We start from the raw sequence: 17,608 nt of genomic DNA, 5'->3' as shown, positions 1-17,608 counted from the left end.
GCCACATCTGCCTTTTTTTTAAAGGAGGCATGTGGTGCCCTCTCCTGGAGGGAACCAGCCCGGGAATCAAAGCCACTCCTGCCCCAGCCTCCAAGAAGTATTTGACACATTCCCTGTCACTCTCCACCTGCTGCTGCCCTCAGGCTCCACTGCCTGTGGTTCACAGCAAGCAAGGAAAAACATCACACTACTTCCCCCTGAGTCCATGGAGTGAGAAATCAGCAGGAGAATGATGCAGAGGGTGTAATGCCTGGAAAAGCTCTTCTCAAAGCCTTGTGGAACTCTGAATGTCCCTTGCAGAACATCTTGCACCTCAAACTTTTCATCAGCTGCTGTTCTGTAGATGCCACAGCTCAATATGCATTGCAGACCACTCATGCTGTGGGGATGGGAGGTCTTTTTCTGGCTTTTTATCTTTTTCTAGGGTACCTGGATTTAAGGAGGTCCTAAAAAATAACAACTAAGAAGTTCCAAATGTGCAGGTAATGGCACAGCAAACTGGTCTTACAAAGGGTTGGATCCACACTGAGCCAGACAGAGAAAAAGGTTATGCCAGAGTAACCCACTGGCTCCCAGCTCACTGCTCAGCTAAAGAGGTGTCACCCACTCCCCTTGGCCTGCCTTTAAACTGCTCCTGTACCTGCACCTTGCTGCTCTCCTCTAGATGCATTGTTGTATCAATTTTCCCTCTCTAGATTTGCTGGAGTTCCTGGTGTGTGTTTGGAGAAACAGCATGGAAGTGTGTGGGAAGGGGATGGACATTGACCTTTCTTCGATTTTTTGTTTCTTTACCTTTTCGCTACACTTTCTGATGGTGGATGTGAGCTCACTCACTACCATATCCACACACTTCAGACTTGGCTCCTTCAACTTCTGCACCTGCTTTTTCACTATGGCTTCAAAAGCGAGGTCAGGCGTGAAGAGACCCGTTCTGCATGGCAGGGGAAGGGTGGGAGGAAGCAACGAGGAAGAAAAAAGCAAAGCAGAGAAAGAGCAGGAAGGAGGAAGAAAGAAGGAAGGAACAGGGAGAAGAGAGAAAACACAAGGCAAAATGAGAAGTGAGATTTTGGTTCATTGCATTAGTTTACTGAACCAGGTGAGCATTGCTATGGGGCCTGTGCACTGCCAAGTATCAGGAGAGTCTACAGGCAAATGGAAGTGTCAAAGGGGGAATGAGGTAGGAGCAGCTGGGCCAGTGAAATGGTGAGCTGTCAAGAGCAAGATGAATAAATGGAGCCCCCAGGGATCAAGTGATCACTTCCTGAAGGAAAGCTTCTTTGGATTTCAAGACACAACTTCTTGTCAGTGAGCCACTGCCTCTTTTCCTAGAGGCTCACCATTTATCATTTCTCTTTATCTCATTTCCCTTTCCTTCCCACCATAGTTATCTTCCCTTCCAAGTTTTCCTTATTCCAGCTGCAGGAAGCCTGAACAGGAGCCAGGCTAAGACCTCAGGTCTGTCACTTGCACCTTGTTTTGGCAGAACTGATGTCTCTCAGCTTCAGGGATTTGACCAAACCACTCCACTTACAGAACATTCTTTCATCTCACCCACCTTCCCTGCAACATCAGCTTCCTCAGTAAGAATAGATGCACCCAGTATTTAGGAAAATGCAAAAGTGCTACAGGACATCCACAGATATACAAAGCATCCATTCTACCTGCAGCATCAGACCCAACACAGGCCTGCTGTGATTCATAAGGAACTATTAATTTCCACTGATATTTTGTGGTCTGTGTTCTCAATGGCTCCACTCAAAAAGAAGAGAAAGTTCACAGAAACTAAAGTTACTAAAATACAGCCAAGATCAATCCAATTCAAGACTAGGGCACCAAAAAAAGTTTTTCAGCACTTCTTCTAACACTTCAGATCTTCTACTGGATGCTCTTTGTTACACAATCTGAGTTACTTGTCTTTCCATGGGCCATTACTACTTTGCCAGTGCTTTCAGGGAATAACATCCCCTTGGCATGGGAATGAGACATTGCTTTTCTAAAGCTGCAGTTTATAACCACACCTGGGGTGCCTGCAGCTACCAACAAATCCTGGGATGGCTATAAATAACCACCCCTTCATATAAATCAGGTATTTACTCCTTCACCTCATCTTTCACATCTCTGTGGATAACACCTGCAGTCCCAAAGCAACACCAGAATTAAAACACTCTTCAACACGTATTAGGGTATGTACAACCACTCTGCCTTTTAAGCAGCGAAGAGCTGGAATGTGTTACAGGATTTGGATTCACCTAAGGGTCTTTCTGCAGGTGCCAACAATGCCTCTTTCGAGCAAAGCAAGAGCATTTCCAGAGTTCAGTTCACATCCTCTGACCCAGCAGAGCCTTCCTACTAATCCAGTTGCCCAGCTAAGCTCAAGTTATGCTGTTTCCCCCACCAGACTTCAGGGGAAGTCTGATTTTTTTAAAAAAATTAGTCCCTTACAATACCTGAGTATCACCTAAATGACAGTATTTTGTTTCTTCATAAACAAAATTGTAACCATGGCTACTAGAGCACACACAGAGCAACTAGAACTGAAGTCAACCATGAACACCTTAGCAGTAGGATCCAAGCTGAAATGGAATCCTTTATTCCTGAATCTGTGCTATTTCCCCTCCATCCATCTAGTCTCTTCTCCTCCCATATTTCCCACCCTGTTGTATCCACCACCTGATCACTTGAGGAACTGCTGCCTTCAAAACAGAGGGTTTATTCTAAAATTATCAGTAAAAAGAGGAATGAAAAAGAAACAATGAAGTAAAAAATTAGAAGTGAAGAAAAAAGGATGCAATGAGAAAGAATCAATGGGCAGTTTTGAATAGCAACTGATGGATGGAGAACAAATCAAAAGAAGCTTCAGAGGGCCTGAAAAAGGAGGGCCCTTCTGATCCAGTTAGCAGGTGACTCTGGATACTTGGCAGCCCGAGGGCCTGTGCTTACCTGTCAACAGGCTCTAATGGCAATTTTCTGGGTGCTTCCCACAGTCACACACCCCAAGAGAGGACAGCAGGACAGAAAAAGGAAGCTCCTCCAGCACTCTAGAAACCTGAGCAACCTCTCACTACATCCACTTTGCTCTCCCAGTCTGTCCTGGGGGGCAAAGCATGTGTCTGCACACCTGAGCCCTTCTGCAGAGGCTCTCGGCCCTAAGGACCAGGCACTTGTGCAAGGATGGCAAGTGTCACCACTTGGGCACCTGTCCCCACCCTTGCTGAGAGGGGGGTCAGACTCTGTGGAAACCTCCTGCAGTGCCCATTTACCTGCACCTGAAAAGCCAGTGGCGATTCCAGTCTCCAGTGCCCACCTAGTCCTAACTGAGGTGTCTTTTCACCAGCACCCAGCCCTGCCTGAAGCAGCAAGTCATGGCTGAGAAGAATGGCACAAAGTCATCTTATCTTGCTCCCTTTCAACCCCAACCTCAAAAACAAAAGCTGCCACAACCAAAAGGGAGAATCAAGGTCCCCACCCTCGACCCCAAAAAATACCAGTATGGATCCCAAGCTTGATGTCCTCTCTCCTGAGAGAGAGCACAGATAGACCCCAGAGGCTGATGGACATTTCTAATTTGCTTCTTCTCAGCCATGTGCTGCTATTCCAGATCAGGATATGGACCAAACCAGCCAGAAACCAAGCCAAACACCACAGGAACATTTCCTTGAGATACAACCCATGACTCTAAGTGCTGTAACTCTAAATTTCAGCCCCATACATCCCTCTAGGGCAACTCTGGGATTAATCCTCTCACTCTACAAGAACAGAGGGCACACAATTTAAATCCCAGTCTATGGTTTGGAAAATAAACCCAGATAATAAATTTCAAGAAAAATGTAGCCACAGAGAGATACCCTTGGTTTTCAAAGGAACCAGGAGTCATGCTACAGACAAAGAGGTGGCCAGGACATCTCCAGAATGCCTCAGCTCTAAAAGATTCAGGGAGCAGGGCCATAGCACACATTCCACAGTGCTTCCTTTCTGTTTGGCTTGTTGGCTGGATCGCTCCAGGCTGGCTCTGCTCAGGTCTAGTCATGCTGAGGAGGTGGTGAAAACACCAAGTGTGGCTGCAGGCAAGTCCCTGCCCAGGTCACGATGCTGCGCCGCAGCCAGCGAGCAGGTGGAAGGTGCCAACTCCATGCTGCCTCTGGTTACCTTCTTGGTGCACTGTCTAACAGTATTGATTAACTCCGAAATGACCATGTCCACGCATTTCAGGCAAGGTTCTTTAATCTTCTTCACCTGCTTTTTCACAATGGTCTCAAAGGCCATGTCAGGTGTGAAGAGACCGGTTCTAAACACCCAGGGTGGGGACAAGACAAGGCAGGAAGGGGAGAAGGGGCAAGGAGAATGTCACAGCGTTACACACACGTCTTGGAGCAGGCACCACCATCACCAAAACCCGGGACATTTGGGCTGAGAAGTGTCACATCCCCTGGAAAAGCCCTGACTGAAGTTCATTAAAAATGAGGGATGCTTGGCACTTGCAAGGAAGGAGGTGCTGAGGGCAAAATCAATCTTAGCTGGACAGCCATAGCCTGGTCACCATTTCACATCAGCCTAAGGGTGGCAGGGCCTGACCCCTCCACAGTGTATTTGACCTCAGAGCTGTGCAGGAGAGGAGACCAGTTCTGAAAGATTTTCTTAAAGGCTAGAACACTGACATCGGATACCCTTTATCAGGTTCAGCTGGTAGCTGACCGAAAGAAAGGAATGAAAATAAATCTAGGTCAGTGTTTGTTCACATCCCTGTGTGCAGAAGGGCTCCAACAGGCAACTTCCCAAGAGCAGCACAACTCAGGGTCTCGGGGCTGAATTTTCTGATAACTCACCTTCACACTGAAGGGAATACAGATCTGTTTGCTAACTATGTGGGGCCAGTGGGACCCTGGTGATAGGCACACCAATGTTCCCTCAAATCTCTAGGGGAGGAGGGGCTCTGTACCAAAACTTGTTTTGAACAACTAACTGCTGGTTAGTGTGAAAATCAATGTTTTAGTTTTAACTAAACAAAGGACTAGTACGGGGTTGCATCCCTCTTCCTGCCCTTTCCTACGTAAAGGCCCAAGAAGGATAGAGAAGATGTCAAGACACCCAGGCTTTTACCTTGTAGGCTTCTGTGACTCCCACATGGGAAAAGAAAGCAAACACTTGAATGATTGTCCCTATTCCCAGAGTCAAGCCAGAGGTTATCCCTCCCTTTGGCTGACCTACCGTACCTCTGAAGTCTTCAGCTCCATTTGGAAGGTCTAGAAGTGTTTACAAGGCTTTTCAGCCAGAGCTCTGTCTAGTGTGTGATACGTGCCTGATACCGTGGATGTTCTTGATGGCGTAGCTGATCTCCCGCCGCAGCTCCTTCTCATCAAACTCCATCTGCACCAGGAGACAATTCCATCAGAAACTGACACTGACTTGCACAGCAGCACACAGCAGCAGACTTTGAAGAGAAGAGGTCCCATGCCAGCACCACCATGTGACAAATGAGATATCAGCCCAAGTGTTGGATACAGAGTCCAGCCACAAAACTGCTGTGACCAAAGCAGGACACCCTGGACACACATGAACAGCTAAGGGCCTCCATTTACAGATGCCCCAGCTGCTCTTAGTGCTTTACCTTTTCTCTGAGGTAAAGCACTAAGACTGAAGTGTTAGATGGCTTTCTAAAGAAAATTGGTTTGCCTCACAACATTTAGCATGAGAACTTGGCAGCTGCTTTTTCAGTGAACACCACAAATGGATAAAACATTTTATGTGAATTGTAAATCTAACACAAGGAAGGCTATTTATTTCACTAGAAAGGCTTCATCTTTTTCAAATGTGAAAAAAAGAAAACCAATGCAAAAAACATTGAAGAAAAAAGATCTGTCTCTTAAGTTTGTTCCAACTAACATTATAAAAAGATTTTCAGTACTCCTGATCAGGTTAGTGTAATTCACCATCCAAGAAAAATGCCTTTCAATAAGAATCCTCTTCCACAGTTAAGAGGTGAGTACAGTTTTTATACCATTCCCACCTCTAGGCCATTAATAGGGGCCAGACAGAAATAACCCCAGGTATACCTACAATTCTTTTTCCTGCTTCTGAGGTATCTATGAGTCCAACTTTAGCTCTAGTCTGATGCTCAGGATAAAGAAGTATGAGTCTCAGCACCATTCCTTCTACATGAAATTTGGTCGTAGTACCTTTGACATATCTGTGAGGCATTCAGTCATTGATTTACCATGGGTCTGTTAAAGTGATTTTTCACACTCAATTTAGTATCTAGGAATCAAGTCCAAAAAACATTGCCATTTAGCTCAGAGGAAGTTAAGTTCTGCCACAAAAACAGGGACAGAGGGGAAAATCAGCACTATGGGAAGATCCCAATAAAGGACACAAACAAGTGAAAAAAGGTGATAAAACAGAAAACCATAAACAAAGCAGATGAAGAGAAAGTCTGCTGACAAAAGATAGCAAGAGGAGTAAGGAGACAGACAGAAGTAGTAACATACAACAGGAAACAAAAAGTGTATGTCAGCAGCATGGGGAAGCAGTACCTTCACCAGCTCAAAGGGGAAACGCTCATGGAAGATGCGGTTGATCCGAGCTCCTCCCGACAGCTCATAGGTGTCAATTTGGTCTCCAGAGCCTTCAATGCGTTTCTCAAAGTCCACAGCAAACTGCTGGACCATCCTGAAAGAAAACCAAGAGCATGAAGTAGAACTCATCACTGAGCAGTCCTTTCCAGGGAGGGACACTGAGGCCACTCACTGAAGTAGAGCTTTGGTCTTGCGAGCAGGGTCATCAGGGCGAAAGTTCTTGTACTCCTCCACCTCCTTCTCAATGGAGAGGAGCTGGCTCTGGAGCTTGTTCCGCAGCCCTGGCAGCGTGTCACGGATGTGGTTGGTCAGTTGCTGCACAAGAAGAAGGTTTAAGATGACAATAAATCTCTAGCTAGCTACTGGGAAGAGTTTGCTGCCTCCACACTATAAAAAAGATGAAAGCTCCTCTCTGTGTTCAATTCTTCTGTGTGGTCATAACAAAATATCTATCCCAGGACAAATATCAGTTATGAGCTGAAGGTATTCCCCTTCCCCAGGTCCTGCCTATTGCACCCCTCTACTCCTGACCTTCAGTTTACCTTCTAGTATGGTGCAAAACTCCCATCCACACAAACCAAACTGACTCAAACCCAAGAATAAACTTCACATTAAAGTATTAGCATTTGTTTTTTACACGAGGGTAAAGGCTACTCTGCCTTCAGATTAGCACACCACTGACACCCAGTGTGGTGGTAAAGCCTTTTTTTTAAAAAAAAGGGTGAAAAGGCAAGGTGGAAGGAGCCAAAACCATGAGGCTCAAATAAGAGGGTTTCCACAAAGCACAGCTTTGTGGGAAACTCTTAAGTTTGAAGATGAATATTTGAATAAGAAGAAATAGAAAAGAGACTCTCTTTACTTCAGAGAGTATTTCAAGGGAGCAGAAGAAGGAAGCAACAGTAAATTGCTGCTATATGAAAAATAGATAGCTTCAATAGATGGGAAATAACTATCAGTATCACATAAATACCTTTAGATATAGAGATCACTAGAGTTTAGAAGGTATCTTTTAACTTAGCCAGAAAGATCTTGCATCTTGATAGTGCATTATACCACAAACCAACTACTGAAAATAAAAGGATAAATCAGTGCTCTGCCTTTGGTGTACAAGCTCCATGCTTGGCCTCAGTGTGTTTCACAGCCAGTGACACCATGGGCAGCAGTTCCTGCCTGTGGACAGTACCTGGTTCAGAACTTTCTGCAGGAATGGGGTTCCCATGCGATCAGCCATGTGTCTGTAGGCTGGGTGGGAGAGAAAAAACTTCCTCTCTGCAGCCAGAGCTGCCTGAATGTCCTTCTTGCCATCTATGTCCTTCTGACTTCTGTTGACCACACCAATGTAACCTGTGAGAGTGGGGTTAGAGATCAGATGGCTGCAAGGATGCAAATAAAACTCAGATTTGAGAAGGGAGTTATTCAGCCAGCAGCATTACAGAACGGGAATTCTTGTGGTAACACATTATTAGGGGCAATTGGAAGAGTTTAAAATTAGACTTTCCTTGAATGGCCCAGGTTCTGATATTTTGGTATGGAGGACAAAAATGAGTATGGAACAGAGAATGAGCTTATTTGTTACTGTTCCCCCAACACAAAGCACACTCCAGTCTCATTTATTTCAGACTCTCCTTTTATGAGTCCTTAGCACAGGTACTTTTGCCATGGCCACAGCAAGTACCACAGCCCAGAATTATTTAATCTCTTTACTACGGCAGCAACGGGAGTGTTTTAGACATTTTTCACAGCTTGCCTTAATAAAAGGAGGAAAAAGAAAGTAAAAATAAGAGCATAAGGCTGTGTTTCTGCTAGGACAACATATCAAGGTATAAATACCTAAAAAGTTCCTGTTAACAGCATAACTGAGCGCTGTTCCCCAACTTTTCTCACCTCTAGGTTGGAACAGAGATGGTTTAACCACAAGTTGTAAGAAATGTTATAAGAAGGGAAGGGAGGGAGAGGATGAGGAAAGGACACCTCACACAGGGAAAAGAGAGGAATGAGATCATGAACAAAGCACAAGGAAACCTACCCCTACGGAGGGGAAGCAATTTGTTTTCTAATACATCTCGTGCATCAGTTCCTTCATCCATAAGATCCAGCTTGGTGATGACCCCAATGGTGCGTTGGCCTATGGGAAAAAACCACAAACATACTTGATCAGCAAATGACTCATGTATTATTTTGCTCTGTTCACAGAGCTTACAGATTGCCCAACTTTGCTACTTGAGGGCCCTTAAAGCCACATATCACAGCTCCCATCATGTACAAGAAGCCAAAAGAGAAAAACAGGCAAAAAACAAGATCAGTTCTCAGTTGTATCCTGCTGAATGCACAAGCTATGCCACAGCAGAAAAGGATTTTAGTGCATATTTTCCTAGTTCTTTCTAGGCTAAATGCAAATGATTAAAGGAAAGGAAATCCTTCAACTCTTTAGAAACAGGGCTTAGGCAAATGAAGAAAAGGGGAGTAACAAAATTTCTACTCCAGCAACTGTTAACACTCTGTAATACCTCTCAGAAGAATGTTGGTGAAAATACATTCCAGAACAACAGACATGAGCCACAGCTACGGGGCTAATCACAACCAAATGAAAATCTGGCCACTGTCTAGTAATGCCAGGATAAATTAGGAGACATTTACCTTGAGGATCCACCTCCTTTGCAATCTTCAGGGCATCAGAATTGGCCAGATCAGAGTTGGCTGGGGAAACTGCTAAGATGAGGCAGTTCTCTTTGGTGACAAACTGCATGAGCATGTCTCGGATCTGGAACTCGATGTCAGGGGGCTGATCCCCGACAGGGACTTTTGTCATACCCGGCAGATCCACCAGGGTCAGGTTCAGGACTAGACACAGGACACAGGAGTTAGCACAAGAGATTGTTAAGGTAGGAATGTTCTGGTCTTTAAGTACCACCTGTAGTTACAGTGACTCCAATAAGGGATAAGAGATGCACACACAAAAGCACACAAAGCTTTCTATTTCTTTCTTGTTACCGGTCAGTAAGAACCAATTATAGGTTGTTTCTACTGTGATTGTCAGTGATCTCCTCACCCTTCCCTTTAAATCACTTGTTTTCACACTGATCAAGAAAATTGTGCCCTCCAAGTGCTTCCACATATGCTACACTGAAGGAGAAGGGATGACAGTACTTTGTTTTCAATTCACAATGGGGTGCAGAGCCTTCTAGAAGAGCTGGTCCCTCTGCATTAGGACTCACCATGGGGAGAGTAGACTCGGAGATTGATGGGCACAGGGGAAATCCCTTTGTTGGAGCCAGTAACACGATCTGTTTCAGCCTCAATCTCCAGACGGACCTCCTCAAAATCGGTGAATTTCTTTCCTTTGCAGTGTAGGAACTCGCCATATTCTATGTAAACAGAAGCAGAGTCAGAAATAGTCACCAAAACCAGAGAAACACTCCGAAGTGTGATGAAAGCATCACGTCCCAAAGCACAGCACAACAAAACACAATTGAAGGGATGAAGTCTGGCAAGGGCCTTTCCCAACAGGGTTTGTAGGTTGGAACAGTAGTTACTGCAGTCACATTTATGTAGTCAGCATCTGAGATAATTCAATTGAGCCCAACATCTTCACCCCCTTAATTCACTACATTTTCAGCAGGGTCCTCTGGCTTTTAGGTCTTACTCATGAGAGTCACAGCTGCATAGGCAAAGGAAAATTATGATGTGTGTGCATGGAGCCTCGAATAATAAATTAAAACCAAGAAAAAACATTAAGAAGCATTTTGCTTCTCAACACTTAATGCATTAGATGTTAAACAGGCAAAAAGGCTGCAGGTCATTTTTCCTCGGGAAGATCCTTATTTATTTTCTCCAGTGATCAAATAAGACCTTCCTAAGACAGCAATCCAGCTGGACACACAGGGGAAGGGAGCTCACATACCTGTGCTGGCATTTACCAGCTGCAGGACCAGTGGGCGCCTGGTTACGATGCCAGATCCACGTGGCAGAAAGTCCCTGCAACGAAACAGGAAGGTTTGGATGAGTGTGTGATTGTTTCCTTCCCTTTTTACAGCTTTTCTGCTTCTATAAGTGTACATGAACTCTAAGGGGGAGTCCCGGCTACAAGCACAAAAAAGTTTAAGCCACTAAAAACAAAATGCCTCTCCTTGAGAAGGGCAAGAGCTTATTCTGAAGTAGTTTATGCTCACAGCACAGTCCCTCTAATCATGTCTGTGGCAGTACAGCTCCTTCAGCTAAAGTTCCAAGTTAGCTAACAAGCCCATTTAATACAGTTGTCTGTACTTTGGAAAAAAATACACTTTCATCTTTCAGAAAGAAAAGAGAAGCTGGCACAGAGCCAAAGAACTAGCATGCCTCCTTTTGGCAAAAACAATTACACAAATTCACTCACACCCTGCACTTGAGGCTTGAGAAGACACCACACTGTCCCAGTGTGCAAACACCACGTGATACAACTGAGAAAATAACCAGCAGCCAAAGGCTTTTCTCCACACAGAGTCTCTCCTGGCTATAACTATCAAGATAACAGTATTGCCAAGGCAAAAGCAGCAGTTTCTTTCTGTATTTAAAAGAATCCTGAATTTTTGTGTACTTCAAGTAATTTCAAGGGAAAGCAGCCTTGTACTAACACTCTCCAAATGCTGACTTAGCAGCCAGAGCCCACCAGTTCTCCTTTGCTTTTCCTTTTTTTCCAATCCAAAGCTAGGCGTGTTCACTGCATCTGCTGATGACCTTGCTAGTTTGTGGTCTGGTTTTCTACTACTTGGCTGCTCATGTGGCTCCTCAAGAGCCACTGAGCAGTTCTGAAAACATAATCAATTGCTTCCTCGCCTCCTGGGAGAAACATCACTTCAAAATGTGTTTCCTACAGCATGAACATAACATTCTCTGTTAAAAGAAGCCCTGCCTACACTGGCAGGGTTCTGGCAGACAATCCTCCTTCCCTTCATAACTGTGGCAAGGAATAATTTTGCTGATTCAGAAGTAATTATTGACTCTGCTGAATGAGAAATCTAGGGCTCTCCACTTTGAGGTATTCCTCTTACTCCTGCATGAACTTAAAACTGACAAAGTCCATGAAGATGAGAAGTGAGTTTCTGTTTCAGCACACCAGATAAGGCCTTGAGCAGCCCTGTCTCAGCTCCTGGTTTGGCCAATCATTTCCTGTGTAACCCTATGCAAGTTATTCTGCTCCTCTGTATTTCCATTTTCTCAGCTATAAAAGTATATATAAAAGTAATTCCCCATCTGTGGATATGTCAGAATAACTTGGTAATATCAAAAACTGAAGACTAGGTTCAAGTGAAATGAGTGTAAGGAGGCACTGCATATCCTCTAACACCTCAAATAAAAATATCACCCGTTAATTACTAAGTCAGGAGTAATGGAACTTCAGTTAAAATTAGACTGAAACACATTATTTTAGACTTTCCAGAAGTATAGAGTTAAGTGGGGATTGCCTTTCATTTGATTTTCAAAAATACAGCTCTAGTTTTTTCCATTCCAGTGGGATTAACCCTGGAATCTCTGAGACACTGCATCATTCTAACAGTTTTCTGCTGTCTCAGCTCCATTCCTAGATAGATGTCTGTGGTCAATATGTGGAAAAGTCCTATCCTTGTATCAGTTGTGAGCATAACAAATCCATCTGAGCTCCACTGAATTTTTTTAACTTATACCTGAGAGAAATTAATCATATTACTACAGATTCCCTTTCCAGCACACCAAGACAGTCCCCTAGTTATTGGCTTCCAACTTGTAGTATCAAATCTTGCTTTCCTGTAGAAAAAGGACCACTTGCATTTATAAGCATGAAATCAGTAAGTAGCAAGTTCCTATTGATGCTGCACTATGTTTTCCTGGATCTTTCTGCTTTGGTTAAAATCTCGATTTCTCTGCTGTCCTTATCACAGCTACTAAGAAAAAAAATCTGAAGACAAAGAGAAATAGAAAGCCTATGAAATTGGATTCCAGCATTATTGTTAAAAGATCCAATTTATTTGTTAACTCAAGTAGCTCCCAGGCTATTCCAAGGAAAAACCCCCAAGTCCTCTAAAGGACAAGACAACAAATAAATATGCAAGATTTTGTAACCTAAACCAACAATCTTTAGTGCTGCTCTAGTTCTGAGTGAAAATACAGGCAAATCTGATCCCTAATATCAGAAAATGAATGTGTGTTCTTATCCACAAACTATTGGGAGGTACATGCAGTTCAACTTTCAAATCTTCTCTACACTTGACTCCTATCTGGAGTCACAGCCAAAAAGCTTTATTACAAAAATTTACAACTGATGTAGCATCATCCCATTGTATCCACGTTATTTCCTATTCTTCAATTAATGTCTCTCTACAGTCTGTTGGAAAAACCCTTCCTCCTCCAGCTCCAGCTAAACCTTTCCAATCATAGAAACCAAAAAGTAGGGATTAGTAAATTTTGTGGGGAGATGGCTGAGTGCCGAGGAGCAGGAGGAGTGGAGAGCCCTGCCTGCCCTCTTGCAGGGTGCACAAACTGCTGCTGCAAATAAATACAACCACAGAGCATGTGTGGCACAGACAACATGCCCAGTACAGTCTGAGCTCACTTCAGAGCCTGAGGGAAGAGCTACACACACACAGTTATTGCTCCAAAAGAGCAGCCCAAAGGGATGTCACCAAGCTAGAATCAGGAAGACACCAGGTAAAAACCACAACACTGCCAGGTGACCCAAGCAGGCAAGAACAGAAGGGTTAAACTGGCTTATTCACTTCCAGCAGGGGAGATGTAAAAGAGTAAGGCTGAGGGAGGAAAAAGAAAGATGGAGTAAGTCTTCAGAGATAAAATGTTATAAAGGCTTTGAGTGCTGAGACAAGGCAGCCTGCAGCATGACAGCAGAGCCTCATTACACACATCTCTATACATGACTGTGCCTGAATAATGTTACCCAGGTTGAGGGCACCAACCCCCTGTTTTCCTCTTTCACTCATCTTAACAATTGGGAAATCCTTTTTCTGTTTCTTTGTTTGCAACACACAGAAGTGCACAACAACATTTGATTTCCAGTGCTTTAAAGCAGGAATACAACACTGTGCCACTCCTCCAGGCTAGGCTTCATCTAGAAAATACACAAAGTAGCAGCTAAAACACACAGAGCTGTATTCAGGGAATATAAAAACTTAATTTGCTTGTAGCTTTCTTAGCTATTGACTCAAAATTCTGAATCAAGATACTGAGGTATCAGTTCTAGCAATGCAATTCCAAGCATTTTATCAAGGTTGGAAAACTAGGCTCAGATAACTACATTTCCCAAAACATCACTTACTGGAAGACTTATTTCTATGTATTCCACACTCATTTTTTATTAACAATAGGCAAAGAGGTAGGTAAATGCTTGGCCAGAGACAGATCTCCTCTTCTAAACCAAGGCAACAAAAAGAACCAAGGATGCAAATCTTAACAGGTCTCAGGCTGAAAGAGTTCAAGCAGGGAAACGACCTGAAAAGGCATTTATTGTTGTATTTTGCATTGCTCAGTTCTGAAGTGCTTACACATGTTCTTGACTAGCTACCTCAGGGCAAGCACAATCACAGCATCCCCTCCAGTCTTATTACTATTTTCATATGCAGAGCTGCATGAGAGTGCAGATTTGGGCTGAAAGCTGCATTTGTAATGCAGTAAAAAAATATTGAAGGGAAAGCAGCTACTGTAGAGCAGCACCAAAATAAAATCCAAACACCCTGAAAACACGTTAAAACAATCTTGATGTCATGCAACAATACATTTATAATCAGGGCACTGGGAACTGGGCTTTCCTTAATTGTTTTGTTGTTTGTTTGAGGCTTTTAACTAAAGCCAGACACTATCTACAAAAAACCTTCATGCATTAGGTAACTTAGAATCCTACAGAACAGAAAGGTCATTAGTGGCTATTAGTGACCAAAAAAACCACCTCTGCTCTATAAACAAGTTTCAGAATTCATTTAATGACTTGCACAATACAAAGGATTAGAAGTTAAAAGTAGCATCAACCAAAGATACTTTGCCCAAACTATTCATAAAACAAAGGAAATTGACAAACTGTTTGTATAAATCAACATATATTGTATAGAAAGGGAAGGAAAGATAGATGCAATCAAAAAAAATAGGACACATACCCATATGGCAAGCTTGGGATTACCTGAAGAGGCACACACTGAAACTTTCAGACAGGTTGCTTGTGTTTATTCACTGCTGCTACACTGAAGAAAATGTGACTGCCCATTAAAAGACACTTAGATGAGTTATTTGGTGCAGTAGGGGCACATTTATGTCCACACACACACACACAGTTTGCTCAGACCAAAGAATACTTGTTTACTCCTTTGGTCAAACACTTGGCTCTGATGTTTTCCTTTTAAATAAGATACTGAGATCTCTGGAGGAGAAACAAGTCTTTGAGCATCTCAGAGACTGTTAGGGGCATGTTGTGCCTGCTCCACCAGCTTTGCTGGAATAAATGCTCTCAAATCCTGATAAGTACAAGACAAGTGATTGCATGAGCCAGTCTGTCCCTTCATGCTTTGCCAGAAGTGTCAGCTCACTGCTTTAGGTTTGTGCTCTAAGGCTTAGAGATTCCTGTAACATTTACAGCACTGTTTCATTCCAGCAATCTGGTGTTTGCAAATCTCTTTTTGACCCTGTAGCCATGATATCAGAAGTGATAACCACAACTTCCTAACAGGGAAGAGCAAGAATGGCATCCCCACACATCAGCTCAGGCTGTAACTGCTCCTCCATAGATTCTCTTCCACTGCAAATATGAGCATCATTTACTCCCTCTTTCCACCAAATTCAAGTTTTGCACCTTCTCCATCCACTGGTAATCTGTATTTCTGAAAGGACTTTGAGTCAAAGCTTTTTCATGCATGATTATTGTCTTCACTGAGTTGCAACAGAACTCTTCAGCAGTCAGAACCAGAACAGAGTCCCAGGTACCATCTCTTGTTCTACATGGAATACAGACCTTGCTTTCCCTGTCTCCAGAGAAGCTGGAAGGCTTGGAAAGCTGTTTGTAGAGAGCTCTGAAATACAAATCTAGGCCTAGTCTAGACAAACCAACAGCATAGCTGCAGTCAATTGTTTGCCAGACCTTTGAGATTTTTGAATTAGAATGCACTAGAGAAGGAAAGCCTCAATTGAAGAGCCAAAACAGCAGTTTATGAAGACATAAAAGTAGTTGCAAAGAACAGAAGGGAACACCAGCATCTGATCATTTAATTTCTATTTGATTTCTTATAGAAAAACAGGGTATTAAGGGATGTGATTAATCCCCAGTTTGGATTATATTCATTTCAGAAAATTAAAATTCACACAGCCTCCATAATTTCACATGGCTGTTTGTATTTTAATTTGAGTATTTGTAACTTCCTGTGTTCTGATGGTGCCTGGGGACAGCAATTCAATCAGAAATGCACTGCACAAAGCAGTATGCCAATACACCACAAGAAATACAGTTCTGTCCCTATGGATTTTGCTGTCTGGTTACACAGTTCAGACCTGCTCCTGCCTAAGCTTCAAACCATTTTCATCTGTCAAGGCTTATAATTGATCATTCATCATTCTCTCACATCTAGATCAAGAGTTCCTCCTTAGCTCATGATGGCACAGTGCTTTACAAGAATCCCAAGCCAATCCAGAGGTATTGGTACCTTTGACACATGATTCTTCTGATCACTGTGCCCATCAGCAACAGTGACACTTTCACACAAGCTGCATTCTATGGACAGCTTACACATTTCTCTGAACAGCATTTCATCCCACAGCACTCGTATTTTCAAACATGTTCTTGCTTCAGCACATCAAAATGAATCCTTAACACACAGGCTGACACCTATGGGGCACTTTCACCACACACTGAAAATATTTACTATTAATCATATTGACTTCTAAAGCAAACACCTCAGAAACAGTAGGAGCTTTGTACTTTTTGGTCACTGACTCCTGGTGCTCCTTCACAGTAGATATCATGTAGTCCTACTACAAGGAAGAAAGCTGCAGATCTGCCCTTGGAGCACCTTCCTGGTCTGATCCTTCAAGCAACATGCAAGTACATTTGCAAGCAATTCTATAACTCAGGTGTGGAGCAAGAACAAGGACAAGTTTGTTCTTTTCTCTGCCACCCAGCAGGCTGCCAAGAGGGCTGCATTGCAGATTCAGAGTTTCCCGCTAACTTGGTGGCTCTGTGAGCTCTTCTCTTGCCTGAGCCAAAGCACTTCTCAACTAAAAAAAAGCCAGACAGGCCAAGAGGAAAAAAAAAGCAACCATTAAAAACAGGTGGATTATGTTCAAAAACATCTACCAACCTGCTATTCTGTTTTCCTCTGCCCTAAGCTTTCATATTCCTTTCATACTGCTTCATATCAACTTGGACAACAGTCATAGAGACTCATAATCATGTTCTAAATCTTGTTCCTAGTTAAGCCATGGGTTCTTTTCCATTAAGGTTAGCACTTTTAAATAACTTTAAGCCAGAGGATGTGCACTATTTATCAGCCAATCCCCACAGCACAAGTATGCCTAGTCCTGACCCACAGTGAACAAGAGCAATTCCATAAGCACTTAGCATAATGTAACTTCTTAGGGTGCAATTGGTACTGGCCACACAATGGATACATATAGAAATAAAGATCTATTGTAAGTACACCATTTTCCAGTATACTGGCAATATTATTGTGCACAATGATTCATTATTCAAGAAAACAATTGTGAAAAATAAAGACAGGCAATAGTTCATGAGTGTCATCATAATATAGATGTTAGGAGAAACAAAAAAAAATAAAGAGAAGGCTTCCCACTGCCTTGTACCTTGAGCTCCTATTTACAATAGTGCAGAGGGAGGTTAACACTATTGTGCTGGCTTGGAACACTTACAATTGTTTTGTTAAATAATTCTGACCCTCTAACACCCTCTCCAACACCTGGCCACTTCTTCCAAGTACAATTCCCCAAGTCAGTAAGCAAAAGGACCAAAAAGCCTCTCAAGTGTGGAAGTTTGCTGGGCTGAAGGTGAGTTCCCAGGGACAATCCTAGAAAATTCCCAG

General features: G+C 43.2%; 1 protein-coding gene across 4 annotated transcripts in view; it reads right to left on the bottom strand.

Moving 5' to 3' along the window:
* The window catches only part of DNM1 (dynamin 1), a 65,247-nt gene that overhangs the window by 31,150 nt on the left and 16,489 nt on the right, over positions 1-17,608 (bottom strand). For all 4 annotated transcript variants that reach the window (XM_059865023.1, XM_059865025.1, XM_059865024.1 and 1 more), the window contains exons 2-10: positions 10,471-10,544; positions 9,785-9,934; positions 9,207-9,410; positions 8,596-8,694; positions 7,753-7,913; positions 6,742-6,884; positions 6,528-6,663; positions 5,297-5,364; positions 4,147-4,285 (exon numbers count right to left, since the gene is read on the bottom strand). In XM_059865023.1, coding sequence (XP_059721006.1) covers positions 4,147-4,285; positions 5,297-5,364; positions 6,528-6,663; positions 6,742-6,884; positions 7,753-7,913; positions 8,596-8,694; positions 9,207-9,410; positions 9,785-9,934; positions 10,471-10,544 — 1,174 coding nt within the window. The remainder of the gene's footprint in view (positions 1-4,146; positions 4,286-5,296; positions 5,365-6,527; positions 6,664-6,741; positions 6,885-7,752; positions 7,914-8,595; positions 8,695-9,206; positions 9,411-9,784; positions 9,935-10,470; positions 10,545-17,608) is intronic.

The sequence above is a fragment of the Haemorhous mexicanus genome, chromosome 21 (assembly GCF_027477595.1).
Source record: "Haemorhous mexicanus isolate bHaeMex1 chromosome 21, bHaeMex1.pri, whole genome shotgun sequence".
Classification (NCBI taxonomy): Eukaryota; Metazoa; Chordata; class Aves; order Passeriformes; family Fringillidae; genus Haemorhous; species Haemorhous mexicanus.
Note: the sequence above shows the minus strand (reverse complement) of the source record. Positions and strands in the feature narration are given on the sequence as shown.